A 16,814-nucleotide genomic window follows, 5' to 3' on the forward strand; every position below is an offset into this window, starting at 1 on the left:
ACACCTGAGCGTCTTTGATCTTGCAAAATTTCAGTTTTTTTTTGATTTTTTGCTATCTTTTTTCGAATTTATTGTTTATGGGCATACAAATTAAATTCTTTCCTTTCTCATGGGCTCCTAGAATGTCCAAACACCACGAATATTTACAGCATCTTGCGCACTGAAGTACCTTCTATCCCAGAAAATTTCCGTTTTATTTATTTATTTTTATTTTTTCAAATTTACTGTTCAACGAGTTACTGTTCATCAGATGGTCAAAGCCTTTTGACCAAACGGTAACTTGACAGCAAAGGAGCAAATTTGAGCACGCTTTAAAATTAAGGACAAATATGAGTAGGTGGTTCGAATTAGGGACAGAATTGTAAATGGCCTAAATTATTTGTCCTAGGCCAGGGTTCCAACCAAACACCACATGCATATACGTGCCTGGCCAGGCACCTTTTTCCTCTTCTCCAGGTTAACACTAGGCGTTACTTTTTACCAGCCATGGTTCTCAGGACTTGAACCAAACATGCAATACTGACAACTACTCCCTGTTCATAAATATAAGATGGTCTAACTTTTTTTGTAACTCGGATGTATATCGACACATTTTAGTGTGTTTGTTCACTCATTTCAATTTGTATGTAGTCTATATTTAAAAACAACTAGCTGATGTGATTCAATGAGCGGAAACTCGATATGCTGTCACATTTATTTGCTTCCACATTTTTTTAGCATAAAGGAATACGCAAACAAACTACTCTAAACATATGAGAAAAGTATACTTTTTGTTCCTTAACTTTTGGCGGAGTCTAGATTTAGTCCCTCAATTCTGAAACTGGGCAATTTACACCTCCAACTATTGAAACCGGACAAGGTTAATCCCTGATCTCGGCTTTGAGAGGTTTTGGTGCTGACTCACCCCGGTTTTGATCGGTGCTGACTTAAATACGCGTATATTTTTTAAATTCGTGAATCTTTTGAAATTCGAGTACTTTCTTCAAATTTGTTTACTTTTTCATGTCCGCATTTTTTTCAAATTCACATACCTTTTTGAAATTCGCACAATTTTCAAATCCACGTACTTTTTCGAGTTCACATAACTTTCCAAATTCGCATACTTTTTTCTAGTTCGCATATTTTTCTTAAATCCACGTACTTTTTTCAAGTTCGTGCACTGCTTTCAAATCCATGTACCTTTTCAAATTCATGAACTTTTATAGAAAGTACACAGATATGATAAAAGCACATGAACTTGAAAATGGTATGCAGACCTAAAAAAATGGATTTGAAGAAAGCACATGAATTTGAGTCAGCACCGGTCAAAAGCGGCGAAAGTCAGCACCAAAACCGGTTCAAACCGTGTCCAGAGACGAACCTTGTCCGGTTTTAGTAGTTGGGGGTGCAAGTTGTCTGATTTCGGAGTTGAGGGACCAAATCTAGACACTGGCAAGAGTTAAGGGACGAAAAATATACTTTTCTCTAAACATATACAAAAACATATGTGCCGAAACACAAAAGTGCCTTGAATTATGTGCAAAAAACACAACAAAACTAACAAACTAGCTCAATTTAATAACATGATTATAAAAATTATCATATATTAATGTACTCCCTCCGGTCCTTTTAGTTTACATATAAATTTTGTCCGAAGTCAAAGTATCTCTAATTTGACCAAACTTGTAGAAAAAAGTATCAACATTCATAATGCCAAATCAATATCATTAGATTCATTATGAAAAGTAGTTTCATATTATATATATTTGGTATGGTATATGTTGATATTTTTAATATAAATTTGGTCAAACTTTGTAAAGTTTGACTTGATATAAATCTTTACGTGGAGTAAAAAGGACTGGGATGGAGTATGTAATAGTGTATCACTTTCTAATAATATGCTCCTTCCATTTCTAAATATAAGTCTTCTTAGAGATTCTAATCTGGACTATATACAGTGCAAAATGAGTGAATCCACACTCTAAAGTACATCTATATTCATTCGTATGTAGTCCATGTTCAAATATTTAAAAAGACTTATATTTTGAAACGGATGAAGTAGTACCAAAAGGCGTGATTAGGTGAACAATTGAGTATGGCAGAGGAGTTATGGTTATGGTATAACTGAAAGGGATTGATAGACTTGGACCACATATATATGAAGAATGAGTCCGTGTGACCAGTGACAGGGCTGCATGTACAACAAAAATAAAGAACATCGCATACGTATATGTTTTTGCATTTATTCTTTTGCTCGATATCGGCGCCTTGTTTCCGTATCCGCACATAAGTTTTCTTTTCTTTTTTATTTCGAGTGAACTTTGTTTGTACTTTCCTCTAGTACAGTTGGAAACTTTATGTACAAATTTCACTGCCTAAATCAGGGTAAAGTTTGCTTAATTCTTCTCTTTGGCGTAGCAAGGCTTAACACAAGATCTGAAATCCTAGGTTTGACATCTTTTGTGTCTCTTCAATATGGATTATCTTACTAAGACGAATTATCCTTTCAGTGGTACGTAAGCAACGTATCCGTCTATAGCAAAAGATCCTTCATGAGTTTGCCAATCATGATGATATGCGACTCCAGTCTTGACATTGTGTGAGTGCGTGTGTGTGTGATGATGTGCATGCGTGTGTGTCGATGTATGGACCCTCAATGTGCTACACCAATCGAACTCCTACGATTCTTCCCTTTTATGAGTGAAAACTCGGGAAAGAAAGATGAGTCACATCTCACGATTCAATGTTTAGAAAAACGTGGGCTCACTCTAGGTGTGGTGCACAAACTCCTGCGATTCTACTTTTCAAGAGAGGAAAGTCGGAGAAGAAAGAAGATTAGCATCTCATTATTTAATGTTTGCAAATGCACTTGCTCAAACTAGGTGTAATGCATACGAAACACTTACGATTCTTCAGACAGGAAAGAAAGAAGACTCACACGCAGAATGCAAAACAACTCCCAAGAACATATATTCCAGGGTGTAACAAACAACTTTGCAAATGTCAAAACTTTGCAAACAAACAGGCATGTATTTTGTTCGTGTTTATTTGGGTATCTGTAAGTTTTGATGGAAAATCACAATATTATAGCCTGTGCAAAAAAACCTTCAAAAATAGCCATTTTAGAGCATCTTTTTGTTTTCCTTCGAAAATAGCTGTTTCAGAGCGCTTTTTTTTGTTTCACTAGCAAAAGGGCCCGTGCGTTGCAACGGGAGAGAAAATTGACGTGTTCATCAAAATATCCACATGCATGATATGATAGCATTGGATGACATACAATTTGCTGTAACATAGATTGACCTCGCAACGATATACGTCTGACTTTACATCAATGTCGGTCGTTCTTACCGTGTTCATGTGGTCAGCTTTGCGACGTCGTCCTTCTGACTTAAAATACCACCAGCCGTCTTTGTAAGGTATGCATAATTGGCTCGTCCTTCCAACTTAAAATACCACCAACCATCCTTGTAGGGTATGCATAGTCGGCTTTGCAACACGGCGGTCACCGGTCGCTGCTGGTCATGTACATACGTGTCCTGGCAGTTGCGATCCCTGTGGTGATGCTTTCATGGTAACACATCAGAGGCACAAATCCAAACGGCCGACTCTCACCAAATCAATCCCTTTTACTACTTAGGGATCAATTCCTCTTAATTTCCCCAGCCATGCACAAAGCGCGTTCCTCCCTGCATTAATTATTCTCTTAATTACAGACTATTAGGTACAGAGCCTTGTTTTTCAACAGACAGGCATGCTGGCTCTACTGGTTGCGGACTTCGCTCCCGGAAAATCCTATATGACGCATTCTGCGTCAAGATGTCGACCTTTCGCACAGGAGGTCGCGATCTAGCGTCGCGATGGCCCGGCCCGTTCATGTGTTCTTCGTTCCCGGTTTCGGGACGCTTCTAGTAGGAGGTTTCAGCCGGTCTTTTCCGGTTTGAGGAATCTTCTAGAAGGTTCCTAAACCGGTTCTTTTGTTTCTTTTTTGTTTTCTTTTCGTTCGTTTTTCAATTTTTTTTCTGTTTCGTTTTTTCCTTTTTCTTTTCTTCTTTGTTTCCTTTTCAGTTTCCAATTTTAAATAAATTCAGAATTTCATAATTTGTTTGGAATTTCAAATTTAGTACAAAATTTCAAATAATGTTTGGAAAAATTGAATTTTGATCACGTTATTCAATAAATGATAAAAAATAAAAAATGTTCAGATTTTCAAAAGTTTGTTCAAATATAGGAAACTTGTTCTATTAATACAAAAAATGTTTGAGTTTCACATTTTAAAAAATGTTCAGATTTTCAAATTTTTGTTCACGTTTTGAAATTTTGTTTCTATTAATTTAAAAAATGTTCGAGTTTCAAAACTTGTTCGCATTTTCAAAATTTTGTTCACATTTTCAAACGTTGTTTCCATTAATTCAAAAAATGTTTGAGTTCCAAAATTTGCTCACATTTTCAAAATATGTTCAGATTTTCAAAAAAAAAATCACATTTTAAATCTTATTTAAATTAATTCAAAAAATGTTTGAGTTTCAAATCTTGTTCGCTTTTTCAAAAAATGTTCACAATTCAAAATAATGTTCGATTGCCAAATTTTGTTCAGAGTTACAAAAAATGTTCCCTTTCTCAAAAATTGTTTCCAGATCCAAAAATATGTTCGCTTTCTTCTAATTTTGTTCCAAGTTTCAAAAAATGTTCGCTTTTTCTTTTTTTCGTCTAAATTTTATGAAATGTTCTTGTTTTTAAAATTTGTTGAACATTACAAAAAGGCTTTGCTGTTTTTCAAAAATTTGTTCACAGGTCAAAAAATGTTCAACATTTTAAAATAATTATTCGCTATTTTTGGAATAGTCCGCGTTCAAAGAAAGATACAGGTTTTGAAAATAAACTGCGTTTTTTCTGCAAAGAAAAGAATGAACTGCATTCAAACTTCTAAAAACGTTTAGATCTGTCGTGGATTATGTTCTTATAGTTTTTGCTGCTCAACATTTGCAAATAACATTTAGTGGTGCAATGGCAAGCGCACGCGGGTACTAAATGGGAGGTCTTGAGTTCGATTCTCCAGCCGCCCTCTGTTTTTTGGCGTTTGTGAGTTCGAAACTCACACAAGCGCCTAATTTTTAGCTGCTCCCCAATAAGGCCCAGGTTGGCCCATGGCGTTTGTGAGTTCGAAACTCACACAAGCGCCTAATTTTTAGCTGCTCCCCAATAAGGCCCAGGTTGGCCCATGCAGGACAGTCAGACGAAATTCAGCCCAATTACTAAAAAGCAAATTAATAGCGGGATTCAATTACTAAAAAGCATATGAATAGTATCACCTCGGATAATATGAGCGAAAAAACTGAAAGCGTAAATTTACGGGAAGAAGTGTATTGTGACGGTGAACCCACAGAGTCAATCCGTGCTTTATTATTAGGGATAGATTATAGCATATGCATTTTTTTCATGAAACTTTGTACGTGGATAGAAGACACAAACATTATGTAGTAATTTTTCTTTGAGATTTTTGACGTGCCCAACTCATGTGCCACTATTTAAATGGTATTTTTGCTTTTCAATGATATATATGGTACACATGCATCTCGGTGCACCTACACCATGGTTTTCATACCCAAGAACTTAAACAGAATTAGAAATGTAGACAAAATACTCCCTAGTTCACTACTTTCGCATGTGAGCTCACCAAACATGAAAAGGCCCCACGACTTGCTTTAACGTTGCTCTTCCCTCTTCCCTTTTTGAAGAATTTCTTTTGAAAATTGCATTATTTTACTTGTCCAAAGCAACAAAATGTACATGCATTTGGGCGGCTGCCAAATTTCCTAATCGAATAAAATTAGCATCGGATCGCCTGCAACGCTTTGCAAACTTGCGAGCAGTACAAGCACTGCCGAAAGATGCCAACACAACCGCGCAAATTCCAGTCCGAATCGGATTCCCGGAAATCCTGCACAGTAGCAAGTACAATTACAAAAGACACACAACAGTGGCGCGAGCGTAGACTAAGCATGCACTTTTAGCTCAGCTCCAACAGGAACCAGGCTGCAGCCAGCATCCAGACTGATGAAAAGAAAGGCTGTTGATTGAGCTGATTATTCTCGCAATCGCAGGACGTAATCCGACAAGGGAACAAACTACAGCTGTGAAATGATGGTTTTTTCCTTGTATTCTTGACTCAAATAATACGCAAAACTGTCGAACAAAAATAAATCACGAGATACACTGTTATATCTTCTATGTAGCGCAGCACATTGTAAATGTTGCTTGATTATCTTCAAGCAAAAGGGCAATAACATCTTATGCAGAACTGAAACTCCTGGTATAAAAATAATATGAGAAAGCCATATACTACGTGGTACCACTAGCGAAAACTGAGAATTCGCACTGTCGTCTCGTAGTTTCATCAGTTCACGAATTTATTCACCTGGAGTCAGGTGACCGGCTGCTCACATACGCATAGGAATCGATGCCCCGGCCGATGGAATGGTTGCGTCAATGTTGCTAGGCATCAACACGTTGAAGCCATCGGCTGCTGTGGATATGATCATCCCAGGTATCTGTGGATGCCAGTGCAATTCCTTCAAATCTTTCTGGCCCTGCGTGCAGAAGATAATGAACATTATACATGTGATTCAACTATGAAACATAGCCAGTTCTCTTATGTCTACATGGGCTTAGCTCTGCCACTGTGTATTGCAAGAGCGAATATGATAATAGTACGCACCTGATGAACAAAGAGAAGTTGTGGGGGCAAATCTCGGGGTGCATTTGCTTGTTCTTTCATCTTGGCTTTGAATTCGGCCTCCTCTTCTGCGTCCCTTTCCAACGAAAGATCCCAAATCCTGGCACAAATTAATTATTATGTTATTATGGCATAGTAGTATGAGATGTCAGATATTTAGGGAAAAAGTTCGGCAATTCGGTGCAATCATAAAACATGAATGGGAGGAGGGTGGGCAGAGTTACGTACGTCAGTTGATTGTCGGCAGATGATACGGCCAAAGTTGATGCTTCATATGGACTCCATTCCACAGACGTAATCGGGTGCTTGTGGTACGCAAAATGTGCTACCAAGGACTTACCAGGCTCGCCGCTCTGCCAGCAAATAAAGTCAGAAGGGAGAAACATTTGATATTATAAACACATTATCACAAAATCCCAGCTTTATTGTGAGTTGACCGCAAGAGTACTACTAGTTGAGGAGGTCCACCGAAAACCGACAAGCCAAGGACCTTGTGTTTTTATCAGCATGGAATTACCTCGATTGCTCTAATATCATGGACTGAGATACTGCCATCATCACAACCTGATGCTATAAGAGAACCTGCAAGCCTGAATATGAAATTCAGAGAAGTTGTAATGTACTATGTAGAAGACATTATAGTGTGCATAAAGATAGCAGATAGAGCACATACGAATTCCATGAGATCACATTCACGTCAGAATTGTGAACCTTAACAGGAGCATAACAAGGGTTCCTCCCTATACGTATATCCCATATAGCTATCGTCCCATCCACGGAACAAGAGGCAAACATATTTTCTTCTGTGGGATTCCACTGCAAAACAGAATTGTAGTAGCTGATATATTAAACAATATTATAGCTCATAGGATATATATATATAAATATATATAATACATTATTGTGTTGCACACCTGCAGATCTTCAACGCTTGCAGAGTGTCCAACAAATGGCTTGGCGTCTACACTCCAATCGCTTGAAGTCGGCTCCCAAAGGTGAATGCACTTATTGCAATCGCCTGCATTTATACAAAGAATAAACTGATCTATGTCAATTTCCATATACCCCCACCAAACTTATTCTATGAATGGCGACATCTTTATTCCAACTGTACCAGGGATAAGACTTTGTACACACCAGAAACTAGTCTTCCAGTAACATTTGGACTCCAATCAATAGCATAGCCTTCATCTTTGTGGCCGCTAAATACTTTTAGAGGTACATGATTGTGGATAATGCCGTTATCTTTATGTGTAACTGTTCCTGGGTCTTCTAATGAAGCAATGAAGGAGCTGAAGTCCCACACCTGCATATGTAATCAACAGAGCACACAGCTAATTATATAGCACATGGAAGTAGCCAATGTGATGCATTCTGTTCCTGAGCAAGTTTTCGGAAGGAAATATAATGCACAGAATATATGTTCTATTGCTGGGCAAATAGGACACTACCCATGTACATTCTGAGGCTTTTTCATAGGGAAGTACTGAAAATAATAAACTTCAGCTTGATGTACAGTAAAAAAGTTGATCTATCTCAAAAGAGCAGGGCATGATGTGCAGCATAAATTTTGTGGTTTTGATAAATCAGATGTGGACTAACCATAGTAAATTACCTGAACATGACCTGTGTCTCCCCATGTAGCACATATTTCCGGCTTTTGATTCATTGAGCGTATTCGGTTTATCGACCCCTCGTGAGCCACCTTTTGTAACTGGTACAACAGAATAAATTCTAGGTTACCAAGGGTCATGATGGATTCTGCATAATTACTTAAATGCCAGAATTGTAGTTTGGCACTTCAAGAATGAACACACATGCAAAATGGGCTCTGCATCTTCATTGATTTCTTCATCATCTTCGTCGCTGCTGCTGTCACTATCCATATCATCATCACCATCAAGAGCTGAAGATGGTATTGGTTCCCGTTTCTTGCGCTTTATGTTGGAAAGCTTAAAAATACCAGCATAATTCCATGAAGCCTTCTCGGACTGAAAGAACAATTAGTCCAGTTCTTACGTCAGAGAGAATGTCCACTATTATCACAAAATATATACTATTTGAGATGTCGAGTGGACAATAATAGTTAACAAACAAAAAACAGAGGCATAGAAGGATCAAAACTTCCTCGTCATGGGTCAATAACATAATCATGTAGAATTCCATAAACACATCATGTCACTCAAGCTAAAAACCAACGTAACAACACTTCATTTAAGTTAAATGTGGTTGGATCTACAACTGACAAAATAGATAAAAGTCGACGATAACATTCTTCCCTACTTTATTGAGAGGGGTCTGATGGACGCGGATCTTTGGGTCTTGGGTGTCAATGCACCCGAATGGGGAAAAAATAAAAATTGCAAAATTAGTCAAAATTCTTGAAACTTCTTGGAAACAAGGGTATTATACTCGTGTGAAAAGTTTTGTGAAGGAATGACTTCCATGATATTATAGGCTGAAAAAACAAAACCGACACTAATAAAAGGTACTATCCACACTTTTGTACTCAAAATTTTGTTTTTTTGTCCCAAAGTTCGCAGAAGTCACTCCTTCAGGGACTTTTTATACGAGTATATAAAACTATACCATTCTTGTTTCCAGATTTTAAACAGGATATTATGGCGCATGTGTTGCAGCCATATTAGAGTTGTTAGGAGATAGGAAAATTAATCCAACACTTAATGTACTCTTTACATATCTCAATATGCGCTTGGCTGCTGTCAAATGAGCTCTAGTTGGTGCATGAAGAAACTGACACACTTTATTTACCGCAAAGGAAATATCAGGCCTGCTGAGTGTCAAATACTGAAGTGCACCTACTAGACTTCTGTACCTGGTGCCATCCTCTTGATTCAAGGGTTGACCCTCTACAAGAGAGAGTTTTTCTGAACTAGACAATGGTGTTGATGATGGTTTACACCCCTGTAGACCAGCCTTACTCAATAAATCAGTTGCATATTCTCTTGACAAAGATGAAGTCCACCTTCTTTCATTTTCTTAACTTCAATGCCAAGGAAAAAATGCAAATCCCCTAAATCTTTAAGTGCAAATTATGAGTTCAAATCTTTCAAAAGTGTTGTTACTGCTTCATTTGAAGAACTAATGATGTCATCAATATATATAAGCACAAAGATGGATGTATGTGACTTGTTATAAATGAATAGTGATGTATAATAATCAAAGGGAACAAAACCAAGTGCTTGCAACTTAGAGCTCAAAAAAGAGTACCATGCCTTTGCAGCTTGTTTCAATCCATAGAGAGATTTATCAAGCCTGCACACATGAAATGGTTTATTTTTATCTTCAAACCCAGGAGATTGCCTGATATAAACTTCCTCTTCCAAAACACCGTGAAGAAACGCATTTTGCACATCTAGCTATCTAAGGCTTCATTCTTTGGACGCAGCAACAGGTAGAACAAGACGAATTGTGGCAGCTTTAACAATAGGACTGAAAGTGTCCTCATAATCTATGCCATACCTCTGCTTGAACCCTTTTGCAAAAAGTCTGGCCTTGTAACGCTCTATGGTACCATCAGACCTTCTTTTTACTCCGAACACCCACTTGCAGTCAATCATACTTTTACCTGGATGTGAAGGAATCAGATGCCAAGTATTGTTTTTGTGAAGAGCATGAACTTCTTCATCCATAGCCTTTTTCCATATGGGATCAGCAAGGGTCTCATTGACAGTGTGTGGTTTTCCTGTAGAAGTGTTTGAACCAGTCAAACCATACTTAGTTTTATAGTTAGTTGGATTTAAAACACCTGTTTGGAGACGTGTACGGGGCGGTGTAGCAGGTGTATGCGCAGAAGATCCAGCGTCCTGTTGTGCAACAGGATCAGCAGATCCACCTGATCCAGCCGATCCCAAGGAGGCAGAGCTGCCCGCGCCCGCTAGATCCTCTGTGGTAGATGAGGGTGCCACAAAAGATCCAGGCGAACTAGTCGGATCAGGATCGATCCGCGCACTGGGCCCACCTGGCGCGTCGGACAGCATGGCCCGCCTGGCGTAAGTGCGGGGGACCGGCGCGTAGCCCCTAGTTGGTGGAACCCGCTCAGTCGGGCTGTCCCTTGGTGGAGTCTGGCGCGGCCTGCCAGTGGGACGTGTGGCGTTCGCAGGGTGGTGGAGAGCGGGGGAGGCAGGTGCAACACGGGTCGGGTGGTGGGGCACTGATCCCGGGGTGGATCCAGGCGCAGTCTGCTGCACCGATCCCGAAGGAGATCCAGGCGCAGGTTGCTGCACCGATCCTGAATATGATTGCGCCGGATCTGGTGTGTCCATGCCAGGATGATTTTGCACTGTTTTGAACAAAAATTTCATCATTCGTCACGCCATTTTCTTCCATGTTAATCTCTTTAGAAGAAGACTCATGTGAAGCCAAAGAGGAGTTAGTCAACATTAGATCATCAGCAAGGAGATGGCAAGGAAGAAGAAGAATTTCCTTGTTGAGAGGAGCACCGGCATTGGGATGAAGCTTTTCAAAGGGAAATTGAGTTCCATAAAAGACAACATCACGAGAGATGTAAACACGACCAGTGGACACGTCTAGGCATTTGACACCCTTATGTTGAGCACTGTAGCCGAGAAAGACACATTGCTTGGAACCAAACATGAGTTTGCTAGTGTTATAGGGACGAAGGTTAGTCCAACAAGCACAACCAAAAACTCTAAGGGTGGTGTAGTCTGGTGTGACATGTAATAGACGTTCAGTAGGAGTTTCATTTGAGATGGTATGAGTGGGCCACATATTGATGAGATGAACTCTAGTAAGGAAAGCTTCATCCCAAAATTTTAGTGGCATTGGATGCCGCAGCTAGAATAGCTAAGCCTACTTCAACAATATGTCTACGTTTTCGTTCAACATAACCATTTTGTTGATGTGCACGTGGACATGAGACATGATGTGAGATGCCTATTTGTTGAAAGAAGAGGTTTAACTTTTCAAATTCACCACCCCAATCTGATTGCTTGGCAAGGATCTTGCTATAAAATTTGCGTTCGACAAGGGCTTAAAAATTATGAAAGACTTGGAATACATCAGAACGCTTTTTAAGAAGGTAGATCAAGTGTATTTTCTAAAGTCATCAACAAAACTCACATAATAAGAATGTCTACCAACAAAAGTTAAACTCTTACAACACTAGTAGAAATATCGTGGTTATGATCAAATCTACACGGCTGCAAACGGTCCAGGTATGGAGATAAGTCACATTGGTAAATCAATCATTGAAACCCCACACACCAATCTTGAACTCAATGAAATCTTGCATGTTTCTAATGCCTCCAAAAATCTTTTGTTTGTCCATCGTATTGCTCTTGACAATAATGTGTTTCTAGAGTTTCACCCTTTCTTCTTTTTGATCAAGGATCATGTATTCTTCATAGAGGTGTTTGTGTGCAAGGACTCTACTCATTGCTTCCCAAGTATTGCAAGTTCAACAAACAAGTGTATGGTGCCATCAAGCTTTCTACTGAAAGGAAGAACAGTCGTTTAGGTCATCCATCTTTTTCTACTGTTCATCAAATTCTTAGTAGAAATAAACTCCCAGTTGTTGGTGAGAGAAATTCAGAAACTATATGTGACTCATGCCAAAGAGAAAAAAGTCATCAATTGCCCTATCCTATCTCTACTAGTGTGTCTACCAAACCCTTGCAACTTTTTTTTTCTGATGTTTGGGGTCCAGCACCCACTTCTGTTCGTAGACATTCTTATTATATAAGTTTTGTTGATGACTTTAGCAAATACACTTGGATCTACCTTCTTAAAAAATGTTCTAATGTATTCCAAGTGTTTAATAATTTTCAAGCCCTTGCGAATGCAAATTTGATAGTAAGATCCCTGGCATGCAATCAGATTGTGGTAGTGAATATGAAAAGTTAAACTCCTTATTTCAACAAATAGACATCTCACATCATGTCTCATGTCCACATGCACATCAACAAAATGGTTCCGCTGAAAGGAAACATAGACATATTGTTGAAGTAGGCTTAGCTATTCTAGCTGCAGCTTACTGCAGTTCATCTTATCAATATGTGGCTCAGTCGTACCATCTTCAGTGAAACTCCTATTGAATGTCTATTACATGTCACACTAGACTACACCAGCCTTAGAGTTGTTGGTTGTTCTTGCTGGCCAAACCTTCGCCCCTAACACTCGCAAACTCATGTCTCGTTCCAAGCAATGTGTCTTTCTCGGTTACAGTGCTCAACATAAGGGTGTCACATGCCTAGAGGTGTCCACTGGTCGTGTTTACATCTCTCGTGATGTTGTCTTTTATGAAACTCAGTTTCCCTTTGCAAAGCTTCATCCCAATGTCGAGAAAGAAATTCTTCTTCCTCCTTCCCATCTCCTTGGTGATGCATGTGGGTGTTGATAATGATGATCCAATGTTGACTAACTCCTCTTTGGTTTCACATGAGTCTTCTGCTATAGAGATTAACGGGGCAGAAAACGGCATGACGAATGATGAATTTTTTGTTCAAAATGGTGCACAAAATCATCCTGTTGTGGACACACCAGATCCGGCGCGATCGTCTTCGGGATCGGTGCAGCAGACTACGCCGGGATCCTTGCCGGGATCGGTGCCCCACCAGCTGGACCGTGTTGCACCTGCGTCCCCCGCTCTCCGCCACCCTGCGATCGCCATGCGTCCCACTGGCGGGCCGCGCTAGACTCTACCAGGGACAGCCCGATCGAGCAGGTTCCACCGACTGGGTGCCCGCACCGGTCCCCCACACTTATGCCAGGAGGGCCCAACACGCGGATCGATCCAGATCCGGCTGGCTCGCCCGGATTTTTTGCGGCGCCCTTGCCTTCTGCGTTGCCCGCATCTTCCACAGAGGATCAGGCGGGCGTTGGCAGCTCTGCCTCCTCGGGATGGATCTGCTGATATTGTTGCATAGCAGGACGCTGGATCTTCTGCGCATACACCTGCTGCACTGCCATGTACACGTCTCCAAACAGGTGTTTTAAATCCAACTAACTATATAGAACTAAGTATGGTTTGGCTGTTTCACATTGTCATTGAGGCCCTTGCTAATCCCATATGGAAAACGGCTATGGATTGAGAAGTTCATGCTCTTCACAAAAACAATACTTAGCATTTGGTTCCTTCACATCCAGGTAAAAATGTGATTGACTACAAGTGGGTGTTCGGAATAAAAAGAAGGTTTGATGGTACCATAGACTACCTGTTGCTGCGTCCAGAGAATGAAGACTTAGACAGCTAGATGTGCAAAATGCATTTCTTCACGACGTTTTAGAAGAGGAAGTTTATATGAGGCAACCTCCTAGGTATGAAGATAAAAATAAACCATTTCATGTGTGCAGGCTTGATAAATCTCTCTATGGACTGAAACAAGCTCCAAGGGCATGGTACTCTCGTTTGAGCTCTAAGTTGCAAGCACTTGGTTTTGTTCTCTCTGATTCTGATACATCACCATTCATTTATAACAAGTCACATACATCCATCTTTGTGCTTATATATGTTGATGACATCATTGTTACCGGTTCTTCAAATGAAGCAGTAACAACACTTTTGAAAGATTTGAACTCAGAATTTGCACTTAAAGATTTAGGGGATTTGCATTTTTTTCCTTGGCATTGAAGTTAAGAAAATGAAAGAAGGTGGACTTCATCTTTCTCAAGAGAAATATGCAACTGATTTATTGAGTAAGGCTGGTCCACAGGGGTGTAAACCATCATCAACACCATTGTCTAGTTCAAAAAAACAATTTCTTGTAGAGGGTCAACCCTTGAATCAAGAGGATGGCACCAGGTACAGAAGTCTAGTAGGCGCACTTCAGTATTTGACACTCACTAGACCTGATATTTCCTTTGCGGTAAGTAAAATGTGTCAGTTTCTTCATGCACCAACTACAGCTCATTTGACAGTGGCCAAGCGCATTTTTTCTTTGTCCCGAAGTTCACAGAAGTCACTCCTTCGGGGAATTTTTATACGAGTATAACACTATTACCATTCTTATTTTCAGAAAGTTTCAGAACTTTTTGACTTGTTTTGAAATTTCTAAATTACTATTTTCAAATCAGGTGCAATGGGACCTGAAACGAAGAGCAAACCCACTTTCTTTACTAATCAACATCTGCCGAATTCTTGCACGGAGTTGAGAAATTTCTACGGCTAGATTCAAAAGGCATGAAGATAAATGCAACCTGAGTTCCAGCAATGCCGTATAACGTATGTGGGAACTCCGACCGCACAAGCCCGAGTTGATCGCGCAGAACATCAAAGCTACAGCAAAGTGTAAATCATTGAGAATCAATCATATATTGTGCTGTGATCAGGACAGAAAGAACGCGCGCCCGTATGGAGGTTTTTGTTTTTGTTACCTCAGGCAAGGCCACCCAATGCTAAATCCTCTGAGATAATTGTAAGCCTCCGGGTCAAACTGGAGCTCCTCCCCCTCTTCCAGCGCATCAACACCTGGTTGCCACACCTAGGAAAAAGCACACACCGGTTAAGCTCGATTCTAAAAGGCACAATCAGCACAATTTTGGAGCTTCCATGGTATATCCAGCGCACACAAAGTTTCTTTGTAGCTCAGGCTATATGGAACCTCTTATTCTCAACCTCCAGCCTTGCTTTGAGATCCGTACTCTCCAACTAACTAACAACAACAAGATTTCTCTTTTTTGTTTCTCGAAAATGAAACAACATATGAACTTCAAACTTTGCAGACCGAACAAACATTAGAACTTCAATGTGTGAAACATTCAGCGCAGCCGAAGATTGACAACATAAGACGAACGGGTTATGATCCCTCACCTGAGCCGGGCCAGAAGCCACCGCTGTGTTGGTAGAAGACGACGACGAGGCCTCGCCTTTCCTGGATCCCTACTCAGAAAAATTCCCCACCAAAAAAGAAGAATTAGGGATACAGAGCTCAAGGCTTGGACGAGGACTTGTGCAAAATTATGGTGCGGAATCGCATGCCTTGGTCCTCTTCGACCTGGCCTTTTTGATGGTGCGAGCCATGAGAAGATCAGCGCGCGAATACACCAGTCGCGAAGGTCGATTGGGTGGCGGGGTAGGAAAGCGTGGAGAGGGAGAGACGGAGGACGGTGGTCGGAGTTGGAGAAGCCGGGGAATTCGCGGCTGCTGCAAGCCTACAACTGCAAAGACGTCCCGGACAAGGGTTTTACTACTTTTTTTAGGCAAAGACAAGGGTTTATCGTGACATGATAATTCGGTTGCATGGGCCGGGTTGCGAGTCGCGTGGGACCTATGGATTCGTTTCGGCTCATTCCCGAAGCCGCAGCATTGTTTCTGAATTTATTTTAAAATTTTCAGCGATGCGTTTTAGTGAGGGGAGACGTTTCCGTTGATGACGAGGCACCTACAGTGAATTCATAAATCTTAAAATGATATGCCGGCTTAGTTTTTCAAAGATACTCATAGAGATATGATGTGCATGTGTGTGTTCATAGAGGTGACTGTGTGTATGTATGAGCGCTTGCTCTGTACTGTGTTCAAAAAAGTATACAGTGAGGACAGCACATGTCTCGTCTCAAGGGCTCGCGCGTATAAACCGGTCTGTTAGCATGGTCGCTCACTCATTCTACGTGCAGGTTCAGCCCGTTTCCTTATTTTTCATTTTCTTTTAAATTTTTTTTTAGGATTTTTCCCTTCATCAATTTTCTTTGGTTCTCTGTTTTTTTATCATTGTGTTTCTTCATTTCTTTCACAGTTTTTATCAGGGTTTTCTTTTTTTTGTTTCTTTTCAGATTTTCACTGGGTTTTTCTATTTCTTCTTTGTTTTTTTGAGTTTATTGCCTTTTTATTTTCTTTGCAATTTTCTTTCGTGGCTAGTGTTTTTTTTGTGCAAACATTGGCGATCTATTCTCTTTTTAATCTTGGCAGGTCATTGTTTACGTGGCTTGTTTTCTTTGTTTTTTGTTTCTTTTTCGGGTTTATTGGTTTTTTATTTTCTTTGCAATTTTCTTTCTTAGCTAGTGATTTTTTTGTGCAAACGTTGGTGATCTATTGTCTTTTTAATCTTGGCAGGTCATTGTTTATGTGGCTTGTACTATGATCCTTATGATATAAATGAGACATGTATTATTATGCCAAAAATAC

General features: G+C 40.0%; 1 protein-coding gene across 1 annotated transcript; it reads right to left on the minus strand.

Annotated features, from left to right (window-relative positions):
• Positions 1-6,187: 6,187 nt before the first annotated feature.
• Positions 6,188-15,713, minus strand: LOC125555909 (protein HEAT STRESS TOLERANT DWD 1-like). Its single transcript, XM_048718712.1, has 13 exons — positions 15,672-15,713; positions 15,504-15,572; positions 15,068-15,174; positions 14,891-14,969; positions 8,530-8,703; positions 8,328-8,426; positions 7,850-8,018; positions 7,627-7,730; positions 7,386-7,528; positions 7,230-7,302; positions 6,941-7,056; positions 6,695-6,812; positions 6,188-6,566 (listed from the first exon to the last, which is right to left on the minus strand). Exons 1-13 carry the CDS (start codon positions 15,711-15,713, stop codon positions 6,417-6,419), a joined length of 1,443 nt encoding a protein of 480 aa, XP_048574669.1. The 3' UTR covers positions 6,188-6,416.
• Positions 15,714-16,814: the final 1,101 nt, after the last annotated feature.

The sequence above is a fragment of the Triticum urartu genome, chromosome 5 (assembly GCF_003073215.2).
Source record: "Triticum urartu cultivar G1812 chromosome 5, Tu2.1, whole genome shotgun sequence".
In the NCBI taxonomy this organism is placed as follows: domain Eukaryota; kingdom Viridiplantae; phylum Streptophyta; class Magnoliopsida; order Poales; family Poaceae; genus Triticum; species Triticum urartu.